The sequence below is a fragment of the Pinus tabuliformis genome, chromosome 1_2 (genome assembly GCF_031772625.1).
Source record: "Pinus tabuliformis cultivar Carrire ecotype Pingquan chromosome 1_2, CPIR1, whole genome shotgun sequence".
Classification (NCBI taxonomy): domain Eukaryota; kingdom Viridiplantae; phylum Streptophyta; class Pinopsida; order Pinales; family Pinaceae; genus Pinus; species Pinus tabuliformis.
Window position 1 is genome coordinate 1,034,529,664 of NC_142298.1, and position 18,488 is coordinate 1,034,548,151.

The window sequence follows — 18,488 nt, forward strand, 5'->3', positions numbered from 1 at the left end:
AAGAAATTATTAAACCAATAACTTTCTCTTTTCTGATCCTCCAATTCACACTAAGTGCAAGAGGATAGCATACTTTGAGAGGTTATCAATTTCCCTTCCTTGAAATTTTCTTGTGTTTTTTTTTTATAAAGAAATTGGCTACCTAGTTTCACTTCCCCAGCAACGGCGCCAAAATTTTTGATCAATTTAGTGTGTCCTAAATTGCTATTTAAAATGTCAATCCGGGAGTCGTAAACTAATGAAGTGAACTGCACTGTATGTGCAAGATAACCGATTTCTTAGTCTTTTGTCGTTTTTGAGTTTTTTAGTTTGTTTTTGGGTTATCTTTTGTGGATTCCCTAGTGTGAGATGGCGAAATTGAAAGTCAAGTATGGATGGTAATGGTGATTTCTACAATGATTTTCCAAACTTCAAAGTTCTCAAAAAGAAGGTTTCAAACTGACTATGATGAAATCAATTCTCAAAAGGAAATAAATGTACCAAAACAGTGAACTAATGACAATGGCCCAGTATCCTTACTGCTATATGAAAAAGAAATTAAAAAACTGAACTCAAAGCAACTCAAAGATTGAAAGCAAAGCAAACTAAATCACACTACTTCAACCCACATTCTGACCCTTCACCTTTCGACTCGCTCCGGCTATAGGAAGTAATCATAAACAAGCTGAGTAATATGATATCTAAATTGCAGGAAATCAAATTGCATAAAAGGAAACTAAGATTTAACTACTCATTCATATTCCAATTCTTGAAAATGACATAAGTAATTTAATCTCTAACTTGCAGGAAAGCAAACTAAATCATACTACATCAAATAATATTCTGATTCCTCATTAATTGAGTCTCTTGGCTATAGAAAGGAAATCATAAACAGATAAGTAATATGATATCTAAGTGGCAGAAAAGTAAATAAGCAAAGCAAAAATGAAAGAAATGATAATGCTGGAATTAAAACTCAGTAAATGAAAATCAGCAGAAAGGACAAGATGATCTCATGTCAGTAGTCATTAAAAATATGTAAATTTGCCTGGGCTACCTACAAAAACCTGTAAGAAAAGCACTAATAAGCTAACAGTTATGAGAAAACATAAAGGGAAATATGGATAGAAATGAACATCAGAACATCGCAATATATACAAGCAATGATTATAAAAACAGTAAATGAAAGCAAGTAAGAAAATATACAGAGCCTTGGTGTACAGGGGCCCTCTGCAACCTCAGCCAGTCAGTACTCAGTCACAAATCGAATTCAGGAATGTTGTCTTCTCATATATTAAAGTGCAGTAATAAGACAAAGTAAAGCACAGTACAGTGGGCTTATAACAACAGTCAAAATTACATCTGAAAAGCTAACTATCTAGCGTATACCAACGCGTTATTTATAAGTGAAAATGCTGCAACTAATTCCTAGATTCTACGCTGCCAAAGAGACACGTAAATCTCCACGGCCTAAGATCTAGCGTTATGGTAATCATGACAGTTAAATCCATGGAGTGGTGGCTGCTTGATTCAGTTCACGGGTTGATCTACAGGTGTGCCAATACCTCTGGAAATTGAGGATCGTGCCACGCAAACCTTCACGTGGGCAAAACAGAGCCGTGCCACCGCAAGACTCTTGGTTTGGCCCTTCCTTTGACCATGACCGTTTATGAGTGATTTGGCTGAACTGAGGGGACACGCTCCATGTACATGTCACTTACAGCTTGCCCATGTGGCCGGTTTCTCCATTGGACACCTTTAACATAGTCTTTAACAAAATGGCTGCGGAAACTTGAGCTGGCTGCGGAAAGTGACAAGTTTCTGCAGCTGCTTGAACAAAAATCTAAATCAAACAGCGGTCATAAACATAGTTAGGAAACCATTTCATAAGCTCTTTTTAGACTAATGTGCAATGATTTGACAGCTTGGTGGATGAAGTAAATGGAAAAGAAGGCTGAAAAGGTATATAGGGAAGTGCAGGTTTGGGACTCAACAGTTATCATACAAGAATCATGGGAACTATTAATGAACATAACAGATCCCAGGGTATGGGTTTGACCAAATCACTAGGGTAACAATTCAAACTAGGCTTCTTGCCAGTATCATTCAGATAATCAATAGCAGAGCCATTCAGTATGAGAGTAATAGTATATGATTTACAAATGCTATTCACTCATAGCCACCAAAAAATCATAGTATCTACCCTCCAAATATAGAAACAAAGCCCAGCAGGCAACGTTTTGAACTTCCAGCTTTGAGGGGAGGGTTTCCACTTGTCTATTATGCACCCAAGGCATGGTGGGTGATTTAATCCTATATCAAACCCCTTCGATGACAGCAAACATGTTACACTAAAATTTGTCACCATGACTATTTGCAGTTAGTATGGCTCCATCAACTGTCATACTATCCTCCTTGGCAAGTCTTATACCTCTGCTCTTCATGTCAAACTCCAAAAAAAGAGAGAAAGTCTTTAAAAATCTATATAACTCTGGGTACGCAGTTACTCTTAGCCTTACCTGCGTGTACGCACCTCAAGTTCACATTCCATGCGTACTTGTACGCTCTGTCTGTAAAGGGGTGGGTGCGTACCCTTGTAAAGGTCAAAAGGCGCGAGTTTTACTTCAAAAACGTTACTTGTGGTCGATTCTAGAGCATTCTAGAAGTTTGTTTACGTGTATTGAGCGCCTCCAGATGGTTCATGTATCCCTATGAAAGAGGAACTTATCCCATCAAGAGGGGAGCTTGTTAGGATATTCCGACACATAGGATATAGTTAAGTTCAACTTGGTCTAGCATAGAGTTAGGTTAGAGTTAGGTAAAGTGTGTTTCTTTACCGTTGTACATTTTGTAACTTACAATCCGACGGTCATGATATGTAGTGATCCGACGGTTCACTCTCACCTCAGTATTACCGACACTTGATCCGTGGCTTGACACCCGATTGGTCCATGAGTTCTATTTAAAGCGCATGGAGGGTCATTGTTCGGGTAATCCGTGCATGAGAGAAGCTTATGTAAATTTTCATTCTTTGATTAATAAATTGCCTGTAGTACCCACGTTGGGACAGGCCGTGGACTGTTTCCCTCCTTGCACTCTGAGGGTTTTAACCACGTCAAAAATACTGGTGTATTGATTTGAGATCTGGTTGTGAGCGGTGTCCTTTTGGTATTCTTTCTGTGGAACTTACCCTGTAAATTCCTACATGGTATCAGAGCTTGGACCTAGGTTCGATCCCCCAAGTTGCGTTTGAGGGGGGGTGTTGGAAGAATCACCGCACCTCTATAAAATCCGTAATTTCCACCCTGGGGATCCTAGTTACTGGCTTGTAATGTTTACCAACACCTGCGGGTTTTGGTGTAACGGCAAACCTCTTGTATTTAACCCATACTCGTCCTGATCTTTCCTTTGCTGTTGGCCTTGTTGCTCGTTTTATGCAAAACCCCCGTGAAAGTCATTGGAAAGCAGCTAAAAGAATACTTCGTTATGTTCGAGGTACAGTACAGTTTGGGATTCATTACAGTGCCAAAGCAGCTCCTATGTTAGTTGGTTTCACTGATTCTGATTGGGCTGGTGACCTTGATGATCGGAAGTCTACTGCCGGTTATGTCTTCACTCTTGGTTCATGACCTATTACATGGGATTGTAAGAAACAGGCTGCCATTTCTCTTTCGTCAGCAGAAGCAGAGTATCGTGGTGCCGTGGAAGCTAGAAAGGAAGCCTTGTGGCTTCGTCAGATCCTATCAGAGTTTGGCTTTGAGCAGCAGCATCCAACCACACTTTGGTGTGATAATCAAAGTGCCATTCAGCTATGCAAAGATCCAGTCCAGCATCAGCGCAGCAAACACATTGAACTACACATGCACTTCATCAGAAAGCTCATTCATGACCATGTTCTTGAAGTGCAATATTGTCCAACAGATGATCAGGTTGCAGACATCTTCACAAAGGCTCTCACAGAGGCGAACTTCACTAAACTTCGATATATGCTTGGAGTTCAGGAAGTTGTCACTAAGGGGGGATAGGCTCTAGTGCCTCCTTCCTTCTCCTATTGTGTCATATTTGTAAATCCTTCAATCCTATCCCAATTTGTTCTTAAGGGGGGATGTTAGGATATTCCGACACATAGGATATAGTTAAGTTCAACTTGGTCTAGCATAGAGTTAGGTTAGAGTTAGGTAAAGTGTGTTTCTTTACCGTTGTACATTTTGTAACTTACAATCCGACGGTTCACTCTCACCTCGGTATTACCGACACTTGATCCGTGGCTTGCACCCGATTGGTCCATGAGTTCTATTTAAAGCGCATGGAGGGTCATTGTTCGGGTAATCCGTGCATGAGAGAAGCTTATGTAAATTTTCATTCTTTGATTAATAAATTGCCTGTAGTACCCACGTTGGGACAGGCCGTGGACTGTTTCCCTCCTTGCACTCTGAGGGTTTTAACCACGTCAAAAATACTGGTGTATTGATTTGAGATCTGGTTGTGAGCGGTGTCCTTTTGGTATTCTTTCTGTGGAACTTACCCTGTAAATTCCTACAGAGCTATCCCATTCAAAGAGGGGCTTATCCCATTGATGGTGGACCTGATTAACTTCCTCCAAAGCACTATAAATACAGGCATTGGGCCAGAGGGAGGGGAGGTTGAAAGCTGAACATTCCTAAGGGTAGATGCTGCTGGAATTAGGACTCCCTTATAGAGCTTGAGAGGAGAGATTCCCATCCTTTATTAGCTTCATTTGGAAGTGGGTGAGCTGATCAAAGTAAAGGAGAACTCTTGCTGGACCCTGGGAGGGACCTGCACAACACCAAGGCTCAGGTTGTAATGGTTTCTTTTGTTTCCACTTAATACAATAAACTCATTTTTCTCAATAGATTGTTATACATGATTTGTTTCATATACTCCTTGGTCTGTATGATGAATATGTTTTATTTTATGAGTTATTCAGGTGTTATGTAATCTTTTGTTTGTTAGTGAATGCAGGTTTCGAAGAGAAGGAGGAGCTCATCCGGATCGGCGAGGCTGGACTATTACAAAGCGTTGGACTAAAGGTATGTTATAAACATCTGATTACTTGTATTCTAAATGCATATTTAGGGAAAGGTAGTGTTTAATTGTCTTGTTTGTCACTAGAAAGCCTTAGCTTCTAGGGAGGTCGGTTTTGTCCGCAAAATTGACTCTTTCCGCATGACAAATTGGCGACTCCGCTGGGGAATCCATGGATTTGATTGATTTCTCTTTTGTTTGATACTTTGATTTGAGAAAAGTCGTTTTCTTTCTGGTCTTTGACTGATTGATTGTGAATTTGGGTGGAATAGCTTAGGGTTAAGTTAGATTTTACTTTTCTTGGTTTTGCTAGAAGTACGCAGCCTCTGAGTTAAGCATAGTGCGTACTTGTACGCACTGCAGCTTTGTGCATAGAGCGTACACGCACCTGTGCAAACAGGCTGCCTGCGTACCCTGTCAAAAGTTGAGAAATTTTCAATTTTTCCTTTTTTGCCTCTTAGATTTTGTTTTTAATTTGTTTTTGCTGCCCATATCCATTGGTTATCTGTCAGAAGTATTCATCTAGGCTTGTTTCATTGGCATTCCCGCTCTCAGCTTTTATCAATTGGGTGTTTTGAGTCTCTTTCTTGAGAAATTCTTAATTTGATTTCCTTTGGTCATTACTTGGAGGTTTGTCTCAGTCTTTTCACAATTTTGCATCTTTTTGCTCTTGTTTTTGCAAAAAAAAAATTGTGTATGAGTGTTAATCGCCTTTGAGTGTTTTTATTTTTTGATCTTTGGAACTCTCACCCAATTTTCTTGACTTGCACTTGATTGGTTCTTAGATTACATTAGAATCATCTTGTGTTTGAGAATTCTCTTGCATAGATCACATTTGCATAATTAGAATTCTCATTTTCAGAATATTAATGAAAAATGTGCATAGATTACATTTGCATACTTTTCAAGTGAATTGTGCATAGATTACAATTGCATAGTTTACATTCTGAAAAATCAATTGTAGATTTAGATCAGTTTTCTTTGATTTGAATTTACACAAAAATAAAAAATAAAAAAACTATTTTGGAATTGATTTGCATTAGTTTTTCTTGATAAAATCAGTGCATTAGAGAATTTGTTATATTTTCTCTTAGTGATCAATTTTTTGCATTGTTGGAAGTGAATGGAAACTCTCTCCTTACTTTAGTTAGGATTCATCGAATTGAAAGGATTACATTATCATATTCGATTGCATTCAGTTGAGTCGGGTCATAACACCATTGGTTTCGTATCCATTTACCCATTTGAGTAATAACAGCCTTAATAACACAACGCTTAATTAAAATTCATCTAGTAATTTTTACATTTCTAGGGCTCTGATACACCAACATAGCTTAGGCTAGTGTCTTGGAGTAGGAGAGTAATTAACTCTCCAAGACAACAAAACCAAACAAGTAGCTCATCTTGTGGTAGACTAAATCCAGCTGTTACATTTATGCTCTGGGAAAGCTCCTCTTAAAGGAGAAGCACAAGATCGTGTCCGAACCAGTGAGGGGATCAATCCTCCTTCATTGGGAACGACGCCAGATACGCACGTACTACAAATGGTAAACCTCGGATTATTGTCGAGGAGCCTGGGGTCACTTGTCGGTAAATCTTGGATTATTGTCAAGGAGCCGGCAAGGGGATTGAGCTTGATACTCTGCCCTTGCGTGCTATCGGATCGTAGACTGTTCCCCCAGGTGTATTTGTTGCTATTGGTAACCTTAGTGACCATTATCTTTAGGGTTCTACCCAAGGTGACGGTGGAGGGAAGATCCCACTGTACCTGGAGTAGACGTCGGCTAGACTCACTTGGATTTTCTGGGGGGTTCACTTCACTCGAGACGGTTAAAGTGGAGGAACTTGGTCCAGTCTATTCATTAAGCAGGTTGCCGGGGTAACTGTTCCACCCGCCACTTCTGTACTGAATTCTGCGATGTTGGATTTCATCCCCAACTAGTGTTTTCGGTCCGGAAGGTTACTGTTTGTGTATGGTTTGACTCCTAGATTTGATAGCGCGTGTTAATTTGTTTGTTTTTACTTTTAGAGACCATAGGTGTGAATTGTGAATTTTAATTGTTAGGTGTGAATTGTGAATTGTGAATTGTTAATTTTAGTTATAAATTGTTAATAAAATTCACTGAAGTTGAATATAATAGCAAATGTTCCGGAATTTACCAACCTAGGAACCCCTCCTAACGAGAATCCTAGTACTTTTCCTTACTTTGGAAATGTTGGTCCTCCTTATATGGCTACTTTGTCATTACCTGGATTTACAATAGGTTTACCGATATGGTTATTTTCAACTTCGTTGGCCCCAAATACTCCAATTGTTCCACCTCAACCGAATGCTTCACCTCAACAGAGCTCACCATCTCAACATCACCAACCTTCTGTTGACCCTTTACCTTCTTCGCCTAATTTTTCTTCCTCCATTTCTTCCTCTTCGATTGGTAAAAGCCTTGATGCTAATAACCAGGTGTTTAAGAAGAAGAAGAAAGGGAAGAAGAAGAAGAAGAAGAAGAAGAAGCAAGATAAGAAAGAAGTCAATCAACCAACCGTGGTTGTAAGTGTTAGTTGTGTTGAGGAAAACTCCGACATGCATCGTAAACCCAAATACCCTTGCAGGCTTTGTAAGGGTGACCACTTCCTTGTCAATTGTCATGGTATTCCAAAGGTCTTGGAAGTATGGTCAGACAAATCTCATCAACTTTCCATTGATCCATCAACCAGTGATAGTCAGGTTCCTGGGAAAAAGGGTAAAGTTAGGTTTCCTTGTAAGTTATGCAAAGGGAGTCATCAAACTCACATTTTCCCTCACATAGATGAAGCCTCAACATTGTTGGAAAACCTTACTGTTCCACAGCAAGAATTTCCAACTGGTTATCGTAAACTTTCTCCCAACCCACCGTCAAATGACGGAGTGATTGATCTAATTTCAAGTACAGTCTATCACACTCTTCCATTGGAGAGTGAAACTCATGTCACTCAGGTTGATGATCCATTAGTTGATCAAGTGGTCGATTCAATTTCACATTCGGTCGATCCCACTTTCCCTTTAGAGAGTGAACTTCATACCGCTCAGGTTCTTCTTGTTACATCATATTCTTCTATGCCGGGGGGCATTTCACCTGTTTCTACAGAACCCCCTCCAAGCACTGAGGTCTTTTCCTTTAATTGGAATAGACTGACAGAACCTCGTCTTCCTTCCTCCATCCCTTTCCAAATCATTGTCAAGGCTGGTGGTAGGGACATACATCGTACTCAGGTAGATGAAGGTGCCTCTGTTAGTATTTTATCCTCAACTGTTTGGAAAGCTTTGGGTTCCCCTAAGCTCGTGCCTATTACGCAGAATCTGAAAGCTTTTAACAGAACCATTAGTGAACCTTTAGGGATCCTTCCTAAGTTTTCTATTACCTTGGAAGGTAAAACTGTCTGTATTGATCTTATGGTAGTTCGAGGTCCCTTGGATTTCAATTTACTCCTTGGGCAAGACTATGTTTATGCAATGAAGGCTGTCATATCGACACTCTTTCACGTGATGTCTTTCCCTCACAATGGTAGTATTGTGACTGTAGACCAGCTTTCGTTCCCTAGTCTTGTTTCAACTACCAATAATACGACACCCCTAAATGTTCCTGATTCTAAAGTGGTATCTACCCTGCCACGGGTTAATTATGTGGCAACTGGTCCCATGTTTTCAGTTACCGATGTACTTGATTTAGATCCGGTAATTGACATGGAAAACTCTATGGGATTACTTGAACACGATGTTCTTATCCCTTTTGAGTCCCTTGACATGTGTTCCTTCCAGAGAAGTACTCTTCCTTCTGATGAAGACCTCTTGGAAGCCATGATCAAGGTGTGTCCATTGACATGTCTTTCTTCCAGTTGGAAGCCATGATCAATGTTACGAGGAAAGTTCCTTTTACTGTGTCAACCTCGTTAAAAAATGAATCAGTTGTACGAGGAAAGTTCCTTTTACTGTGTCAACCTCGTTAAAAAATGAATCAGTTGTACGAGGAAAGTTCCTTTTACTGTGTCGACCTCGTTAAAAAATGAATCAGTTGGTCTGAGGACAGTTCTTTTCCTGTGTCAACCTCGTTTAAAAATGAATCAGGTAGATTTTAGGTTATGTAGGTAGATTGTAGAAACAAGGGTTTTGAGGATAGTTCCTGTTACTGAGTCAACCTCATTAAAAAATGAATCAGGTATGAGGATAGTTCCTGTTACTGAGTCAACCTCGTTAAAAAAAGAATCAGGTATGAGGATAGTTCTTTTCTTGTGTCAACCTCCTTAAAAATGAAACAACTCCCTTTTCAAGTTAAATATTGAAAGTAAACCTTCATTCCATCCATCTGGTTGAATGCAATGAAGCCTGGGGGGCATGTACCTCGCTTTGCATCATTATACTGGGGGCATGCAAACTTCTGGAGCATAGTTCCTTATCTTGTGTCAAGCTCGTTAAAAAATGAAACAAGGGGTCTTGAGCATAGTTCCTTGTCTTGTGTCAAGCTCTTTAAAAAATGAAACAAGGGTAGGTTAAGTAGGTAGATTGTAGAGAGTAGTCCTGAGCATAGTTCCTTGTCTTGTGTCAAGCTCATTAAAAAATGAATCAAGGATTTTAGAGCATAGTTCCTTGTCTTGTGTCAAGCTCATTAAAAAATGAATCAAGGTTTTTAGAGTAGAGTTTTTTGTTAGGTAGATTGTAGCGAGTAGTTATGAGCATAGTTCCTTATCTTGTGTCAAGCTCGTTTAAAAAATGAAACAAGGGTTTTGAGGATAGTTCTTTTCCTGTGTCAACCTCACTAAAAAATGAAACAACTCCCACAAGTCTTTCCAAGATCTTGAAATTAAAGCTTCATTCCATCCACCTCATTGAATGCAATGAAGCTTGGGGGGCATGTACCTCGTTTTGCGTCATTATGCTGGGGGCATGTGAACTTATAACAAGCATAGTTTTTCATTTCAAGCTTGCGTAAACATGAAAACGAATCCGAGCATAGTTCTTTTCCTGTGTCAAGCTCTTTAAAAAAATGAAATAAATCCTCCTCTACTTGAGTCAAGAGTTTGACTAGATCTCATAAATGTTAAGTTGTATACTTAGGTTAGTTATTTCAGTTTTTTGCATAATTTTCTTACAGTTTTAGGTCAAGTCTTTCAAATGATCTCGTAACTCAACCTTCATTTCATCCAACTGGTTGAATGAAATGAAGCTAGGGGGGCATGCGCTCTAGCAGTTATGCTTAGGGGGCATCAAGCACAGTTTTCTCTCTGTTTCAAGCTTGTGTAAAAATGAAACAATCAAGCACAGTTTTCTCTCTGTTTCAAGCTTGTGTAAAAATGAAAGTACTTTGAAGCATAGTTTTTCTCTGTTTCAAGCTTTTGTAAAAATGAAACCTATCTCGAGTCAATTTCAGTTATTTTCAAGACTCGTTAAACTCATGAAAATCCCGAGATTATTTTGCTATTTTTCATTCTCGTAAAAGAAATGAAAATGCCGAATTCTTTCCGTCTTTTCCTGCTCGTAAATTAAATTGAAATTCGGCCATATGAGTACATTTTTATCATTTTTTCGAACTCATTAAAACTGATGAAAAAGTGAAAACCATGAGTACATTTTTATCATTTTTTCGAACTCGTTAAAACTTACGAAAAAGTGACACCTTGGAGTTCTCTTTTAAGCCCTTTTCTGACTCCTAAAACATGAAAAGATTGCCGAGCGTTTCTTTTACACTCGTTAAAACGGAATTAAAAGACGATCCTCTTACAGCCCTTTTCTGACCGTAAAAACACGAAAAGATTGCCGGATTTTTGTCGTTTCAAATTCGATATTGGAAATAAAACGACGTGTCCTTGATCGCTTTTTACTTTTCAGGTCAAAGACACTAATCATGAAAGTACTCCTTGGTTGTAAAGATCAAGCGGTTCTCTCAAGTATTATTTTATACTTTTTCGGGCTTGGGAGACACAAATTTACGAAAAAGGTCAACCCTGGAGTCTTCTTAAGTTTTTCAAACTCTCTAAAATTGAAAAACACCGAGTTTCTCCTATACTGGACTCGTTAAAATTTCACAGTAAAGGACTTGTTCGATTACAAACAGGAACGGACCACTCCTTCTTAGGGTTCGAATCTAAACTAAGTTGGACTCATCTGAAGGATGAGCTTATAATCAAGCATATGTTATCCTCCTCAAGCTTGTAAAAAATAAAGAGGTACTTGCCAGAAATGGTGGGGGAAAAGAAAGGAAAATGAGCCTATTTGTTACCCTTTGTCTCAGAAGAAGCCTTATCACCACTCTTGAACACGACACTTTTCATTCACCTGGGTTGGGAAATCCTTTGCCTAACAGTTGATCAAACCACATTGAAAATCTTCAACCGGTTCCGGGTATTAACTTTGGGTCAATTGTCACCAAGCCATCTGTTGTGTCGTTATGTGTTCAAGAGGTCACTGCAAATAAACCATTCATCTGCAAAATACCTGTCATCCATCTTGACCATCCCTGAGTCAGTCCTTACAGCTACATTTCTTCAACTTGATCTATGATTTCGTGTTGTGGGCTTGCCTGCAATGGGTCGCTTTCTATCGACATCAGCACATTATCTAGAAAGATGACCTAGAAATTGTCAGTACCTTGAAATATGCATGCATCAATGGTAGGTTTCTCGCCTTTGACGACGGTTTACATCATTGACTTTCGATCGAAGGATTCCGTGAAATGTTCGACATCAACTCATTCATTCACATCTCATGGATTGTACTGGGTACTTTGAGAACCATTGACATCACTGGTGGTCTCTCTCACACTTGTTAACAGTTTACATCATCGACTGGTAATCAAGTGGTTTCTACCATGTTCGACATCAACTCATTTATTCGCATGGATAGAATCGTACCTTTTCGGGAAGTAGAAATGAAGACCCTGGATCTAGTTTCCACCATCCAGGCTGCGAGGAGTTTTGTATTCATTATACAGTAGACTAATCATAAACAGATGGCTGCGTCCATACTGTGCCCACAAGAGTCTATGATTATGATGTACTGCGAAATCATTCCTGTATCAGAGCAATAGTTAGTTTGTTAGTTAAAGTTTTCAATCTGAGTATGGGAATGCCTACCTCAGCGATGATATGATCTTATATATGTATTTTGTGTTGAATATTTGCAGGTTCCGACTGGGCTCTCCACAAGATAATCCTTGAAATGATAAAGTACTTCACCCTTCCTAGATGATATGAAACCCTAATCTACTACAAGCTTCGCACTTTAGGGGGCAATCTGTTACACTAAAATTTGTCACCATGACTATTTGCAGTTAGTATGGATCCATCAACTATCATACTATCCTCCTTGGCAAGTCTTATACCTCTTCTCTTCATGTCAAACTCCAAAAAAAGAGAGAAAGTCTTTAAAAATCTATATAACTCTGGGTACGCAGTTTCTCTTACCCTTACCTGCGTGTACGCACCTCAAGTTCACATTCCATGCATACTTGTACGCTCTGTCTGTAAAGGGGTGGGTGCGTACCCCTGTAAAGGTCAAAAGGCGCGAGTTTTACTTCAAAAAAGTTACTTGTGGTCGATTCTAGAGCATTCTAGAAGTTTGTTTGACGTGTATTGAGCGCCTCCAGATGGTTCATGTATCCCTATGAAAGAGGAACTTATCCCATCAAGAGGGGAGCTATCCCATTCAAAGAGGGGCTTATCCCATTGATGGTGGACCTGATTAACTTCCTCCAAAGCACTATAAATACAGGCATTGGGCCAGAGGGAGGGGAGGTTGAAAGCTGAACATTCCTAAGGGTAGATGCCGCTGGAATTAGGACTCCCTTATAGAGCTTGAGAGGAGAGATTCCCATCATTTCTTAGCTTCATTTGGAAGTGGGTGAGCTGATCAAAGTAAAGGAGAACTCTTGCTAGACCCTGGGAGGGACCTGCACAACACCAAGGCTCAGGTTGTAATGGTTTCTTTTGTTTCCACCTAATACAATAAACTCATTTTTCTCAAAAGATTGTTATACATGATTTGTTTCATATACTCCTTGGTCTGTATGATGAATATGTTTTATTTTATGAGTTATTCAGGTGTTATGTAATCTTTTGTTTGTTAGTGAATGCAGGTTTCGAAGAGAAGGAGGAGCTCATTCGGATCGGCGAGGCTGGACTACTACAAAGCGTTGGACTAAAGGTATGTTATAAACATCTGATTACTTGTATTCTAAATGCATATTTAGGGAAAGGTAGTGTTTAATTGTCTTGTTTGTCACTAGAAAGCCTTAGCTTCTAGGGAGGTCGGTTTTGTCCGCAAAATTGACTCTTTCCGCATGACAAGACACAAGGTACAAATAGTAATCATGTTTCAACACCATAGTCCATCAAAGGTCTGTCTTCCAGTTGATCATCATGGTCATACACAAAATCAAGAATCTCAATCTGTCCCTTCCTAATGTAATCCTAGATAAATTCTAGATGATTTATATACTTCAGTTTCCAGTATAAACTGCATAACACATCAAAAAATGCATGAGCACATCTGCAACAATTAGTTCTAATGAACTATTTGAATCAAAATGCAAACTCAGCTTAATACTCACCCTGCACTCAAGAAGAAATGGCCAAGGGTTGCAAAAAACAGTCTTGACTGAAGCCCTTGATGTAGGAAATACACCACCTGAAGTGTTTCCTTAAAAGCCGGAGGAAATTCTTCATAGATCAACCACAAAGTAGACACACCATGTCTGTTTTCACTCCTTTGAACAGAGGTATCAATGTAAACAAGACAGTAAGGCCCTTCAGGTATTTAATTTGAGATCTTATCGTAAACATATTTCTGTAGCCTTTGTCCACTGACAAGAGGAGCTGCAAACATAAATATAAACTTCATCTCTTAGTGGAAGGCATGGATAATTTGAAAAGGGAGATATACGGTAGAGTCCAAATTTTTATTATTGATTTATTTAACATGCTTAAAAAACAATACATAGTTCATATAAAAGGAAAACATCCCAATCTGAACTGAATTGAAATAACAAACATGGAATGGCAGCAAGTTGAATGGAGCAAGCAGTTAACAGACAGAACTCAACCACTAACAATCGACTTTGGAAACAAACTACCTTAATTCAATAAACTAATTCGACTGAATTTTTAATGTGCCAACCAATTGGCAAAAAACATTGAGCTACAAGAGGTGCCATTACCAGATAGCTTAATAAACTTATCAAACACAATAATCCTTTTGTAGTATCGATTAATAACCATAAAAACTAAAACCTTAAAAGTATACTCTGGCAATTTCAAGATGGCTCAGGGGTCACTACAATATAGTTGTATCCTCGTGGTAAAATGGAAAATCGAATTGTTCACCGATTTCAAGATGGCTCAAGGGTCACTACAATATAGTTGTATCCTCATGGAAAAATGGAAAATGAAATTGTTCATCGATGGCATGGAATTGAAATAGTGTTGGCCTAGGTTGAAGATATGGCACAGTGCTTGGATATAGATACAAAGAAGAAAGAGGAAGAATATATTTCAAAAAAGTTAAACAAGACCTTATATTATTATGCACGCAGAAAATAAAACCACAAGCATAACAATTCTGGGAGAATTTATGCAGTGGCCACTGCAATAGATGTATAGATGAAGATACAAAGGGAGAAAGAGGGGAAGAGGAAAAACCAAATACTATGTATTAGGGATGGAAGAAAACTCTTAGCCCAACACCAATAATTTCTTAACTCTACAAGCAATACAAACTCTTAAATATATTCTTTTGTCCAATATGATGTCTTAAATATATCCTACCGTCTGAAGCATACTTTTCATTATATGATCTTACCCTATGCCTTTCATGGCTTTCCTCTAGTTTAGTGTGCATGCTCCTGCAAGATGGACTTGATATAGGCATCATACAAGAATCATGGGAATTATTAATGAACATAACAGATCCCAGGGTATGGGTTTGACCAAATCACTAGGGTAACAATTCAAACCAGGCTGCTTGTTAGTATCATTCGGATAATCAATAGCAGAGCCATTCAGTATGAAAGTAATCATATATGATTTACAAATTCTATTCACTCATAGCCACCAAAAACTCATAGTATCTACCCTCCAAAATTAGAAACAAAGCCCAGCAGGCAACTTTTTGAACTTCCAGCTTTGAGGGGGGGGTTTCCACTTGTCTATTATGCGCCCAGGGCATGGTGGGTGATTTAATCGTATATCAGACCCCTTCGAGGACATCAGACACAAGGTACAAACAGTAATCATGTTTCTTGTTTTTAATTCTGATCACACAAACAAAAACAAACCATGTAAGAGCTTCTGCAGTGATATCCAAGATGCAGAAGCAAACCAGACAGATTAGAAACACTGCAAATTTATGAAATTTTAGCAAACAAGAAGAGCTATGAAGTTTTTCTTCATGACAGGAGCCAAGATGCCAACTATTTGAGTTCATAGGCTTGTAGTTCAAGGCTTGGCGGCTTTAATAAAAGTTTCATTTTCAAAAAGAGTCAAAATGCCAACTCCCTGAGTTCAATGGCCTAACAGGGCTGTAAAACTGGCAATATCATTTCCAGCTCCAATCCGGTCATGATTGATGAGGAGCCTGCATGAACACCTCCAGGCAAAGGGAAAGCCAAAATGACCAATGAACAAGTTGGTCCATCCTTGCAGGCTGGCCCTTGAAGGCAAGATGCCCTGATTTTCAATGCAGTCTTTACTTCTTTTGGTTAGCTCTTGAATTTCTGGTTTCTTTTCAGAACATGTGGACATTACTTGGTCTTTTGTTTTGTCAGCACACATATACTATTGTGTATGCTCAGAATGGTCCTATGCTAGCTGGCAGCAAGGTATGACCTAGTTTTTTATTATGGCAGACCACACCTAATACTATTTGTAACTTTTTTTACAATATTAATACATAAGTAATTTAGATTTTCAAAAAAATGCAATTTTAGGGCATTACATTTAGACAAAGTTGCTGACAAATTCGCTACCTAAACATTCACTATCATTCTATGAATGTGCTCTGATAACATATTTCTATAGATATGGGTTGCATCTACTCTTTTCACGGTTTGTATATTAGTTTATATGCCTTCGTCTTGCCTTTGGGCAGGCGCAACAGGCGCAATATCAGTTACTTCAAAAACACAGCTTAATAATGCAGCCAATCCAGTCATTCGGCAAGGTTGGGGCCTTATGCTTTTTAGTTTTCTGTGTTAGTTTAAACTAATACCAAGGAATTCAATTCTACAATTATATTATACGAGCAGACAGAAAGACCCAATAGCCCTGATTTTGCAGTATATGAAGCCCACATTTCTAGGCTATCTAATTACTAATGTAGTTGGACTTGGAATAGAGATGACTGCTAAAATCTAATTATCACTATAGTTTGACTTGGACTGGCATTACTTGCCAAAGGTTTGGAAACTCAGGCTATCTAATTACTAATGTAGTTGGACTTGGAATAGAGATGACTGCCAAAATCTAATTATCACAGTAGTTTGACTTGGACTGGCATTACTTGCCAAATGTTTGGAAACTCAAAGGAGCAATCTCGTCAAATAGCAAGAGACTTTTTGGCAAGTTTTAGACTGAAGTTTTTTGTTTCAATTTCAACTACATTTCAGTGAATAATCTCTCGGCAAAATTCAAAACCGAAGGTCAATTACCAGTAAATATTGATCCTAACCAAGGTATTTTCAAGGTATTTGGGAAATTGGTAATTAGAACTCGTAATTATTGGTACCACTAAGATAACTAAGATAGCATAGCATCGTTGATAAGAAAAATCCTTAATATGATAGCTCACAGACTATATTAGAGTAAAGCGAATAATGTAGGTGTGCCATTGACAAAACAAAAGACCAAGTAATTTCGACATGTTCAGAAAAGAAACCATATAGGACACGGTTAACCAAAAGAAGTAAAGATTACAATGAAGATCAGGGCATCTTGCCTTCAAGGGAGTGTTTACTAAATTCTCAGGATTAAACATGTGGTCAGAGCTCAAACAGAAATATACCAAGAATAAGCCTAGGCCATGATATTGAAAATCTATAGGCATCTACTCCCATCACAGACATAAGATCAATATCCTCCTTCAAAACCCACATGAAATTTTGCATCAGGTTGATACCCAAATCATCTAGGAGTTTAACTATTGATACATTAGTATGAAAACAACAATAATGGGGTTGGACATGCACATAAAGCTTGAGGAAGGGTTACAGGTAGCCACTGCATATAGGTTGTCCTAGTGACATTTATTGTTCTTAGATTTGCAGATAATAATACCTTGTAACGATGGTTGATCAACAGCTACATCTGCATTACCTCCATCCACAGTAATCCCTGACAATACAGTTAAAACAAACAATAGCTCACTTCCAGCCTTGGCCTTGAAAGTCCCAAAGTAAAGTAAGGATCTGGGTAGAATGCAAATGAAGGGATGAATGAAGATATGTGATGAAACAGACCTTCCCTTCCCTGTTGAGTTTACCAAGGCCATTCTCAGGGCGAGGGGCTGTGAGAGTACCGTTACACTGCTTATCCAACAACCCCATTGCTCTGTGAAATAACTTTGTTCGCTTCAGCTTCCCAGTGTAGGCTCATTCCAAACCTTGGGACAGTTGCGGTGACGTGAGCTTATCTGAATAGTTACAACCATTCAACTACCTTCCTTTAATCGAACGATTAACAATACTCTAATCGTCTAACACATAATCTAACGACACACAGGGATGACAGGTAGATTTTAGGGAAGTTCATTTCAGGGAAACGCCTTACGGCGTAATAAAGGTCACGACTTTAGAATATAAATCATTTAACTTTTACTGCTATTCAAATCCAAAATGGTATAGTTGAATAGCTAGTGGACATCATTCTATAAAATTTAAAACTTGCATCTAATTTAATGCTTCTCTTTTTTCCAACAATACGAACAAAACATGATGAAATTTATGATTATAATGGGTTTAAAAGATCTTAAAATTATAATCCTCCCAACAAACTAGTATATATACATGCAATTTCTTACCAATTTTTTTTATTGCCAGCTCAAGCTTTTTGTATGGTTAGAAATCACCAATCTTGGATATGCTGAGAATAATAAAAAGAAAAATTAATAAGATGACTCAATATAAGACTTTCACTGGATTATTAATGGGATGAATATTGAAAATAATGTAGACATATCTTGTTTTATTTATTAAAATATAATAATAAACATCTAGTTTATATGCATGAAACTATTGTTTAATATAAAAATTGTATTTGTGGTTGAGTAATGTAAATACTTATCATTTGACTAAAATGCAGAACTTTGACCATTTGAAGTAGTAGCATTATTCCCCATTGCACTTGTACCCACAAGCAAAGTAGATGTGTTTGGTCTTAATGTTTTTGAAGCAAATTTGTTTTTCACCAAATCCTCTCTAACACTCTCCAACACCAGCAACATA

General features: G+C 38.4%; 1 protein-coding gene across 1 annotated transcript in view; it reads right to left on the reverse strand.

Annotated features, from left to right (window-relative positions):
- The window catches only part of LOC149209664 (uncharacterized), a 29,162-nt gene extending 11,571 nt beyond the window's left edge, over nt 1–17,591 (reverse strand). The window contains exons 1-2 of the mRNA XM_089398698.1: nt 17,528–17,591; nt 17,323–17,379 (exon numbers count right to left, since the gene is read on the reverse strand). Coding sequence (XP_089254824.1) covers nt 17,323–17,379; nt 17,528–17,591 — 121 coding nt within the window. The remainder of the gene's footprint in view (nt 1–17,322; nt 17,380–17,527) is intronic.
- Between the last annotated feature and the right edge of the window lie 897 nt (nt 17,592–18,488).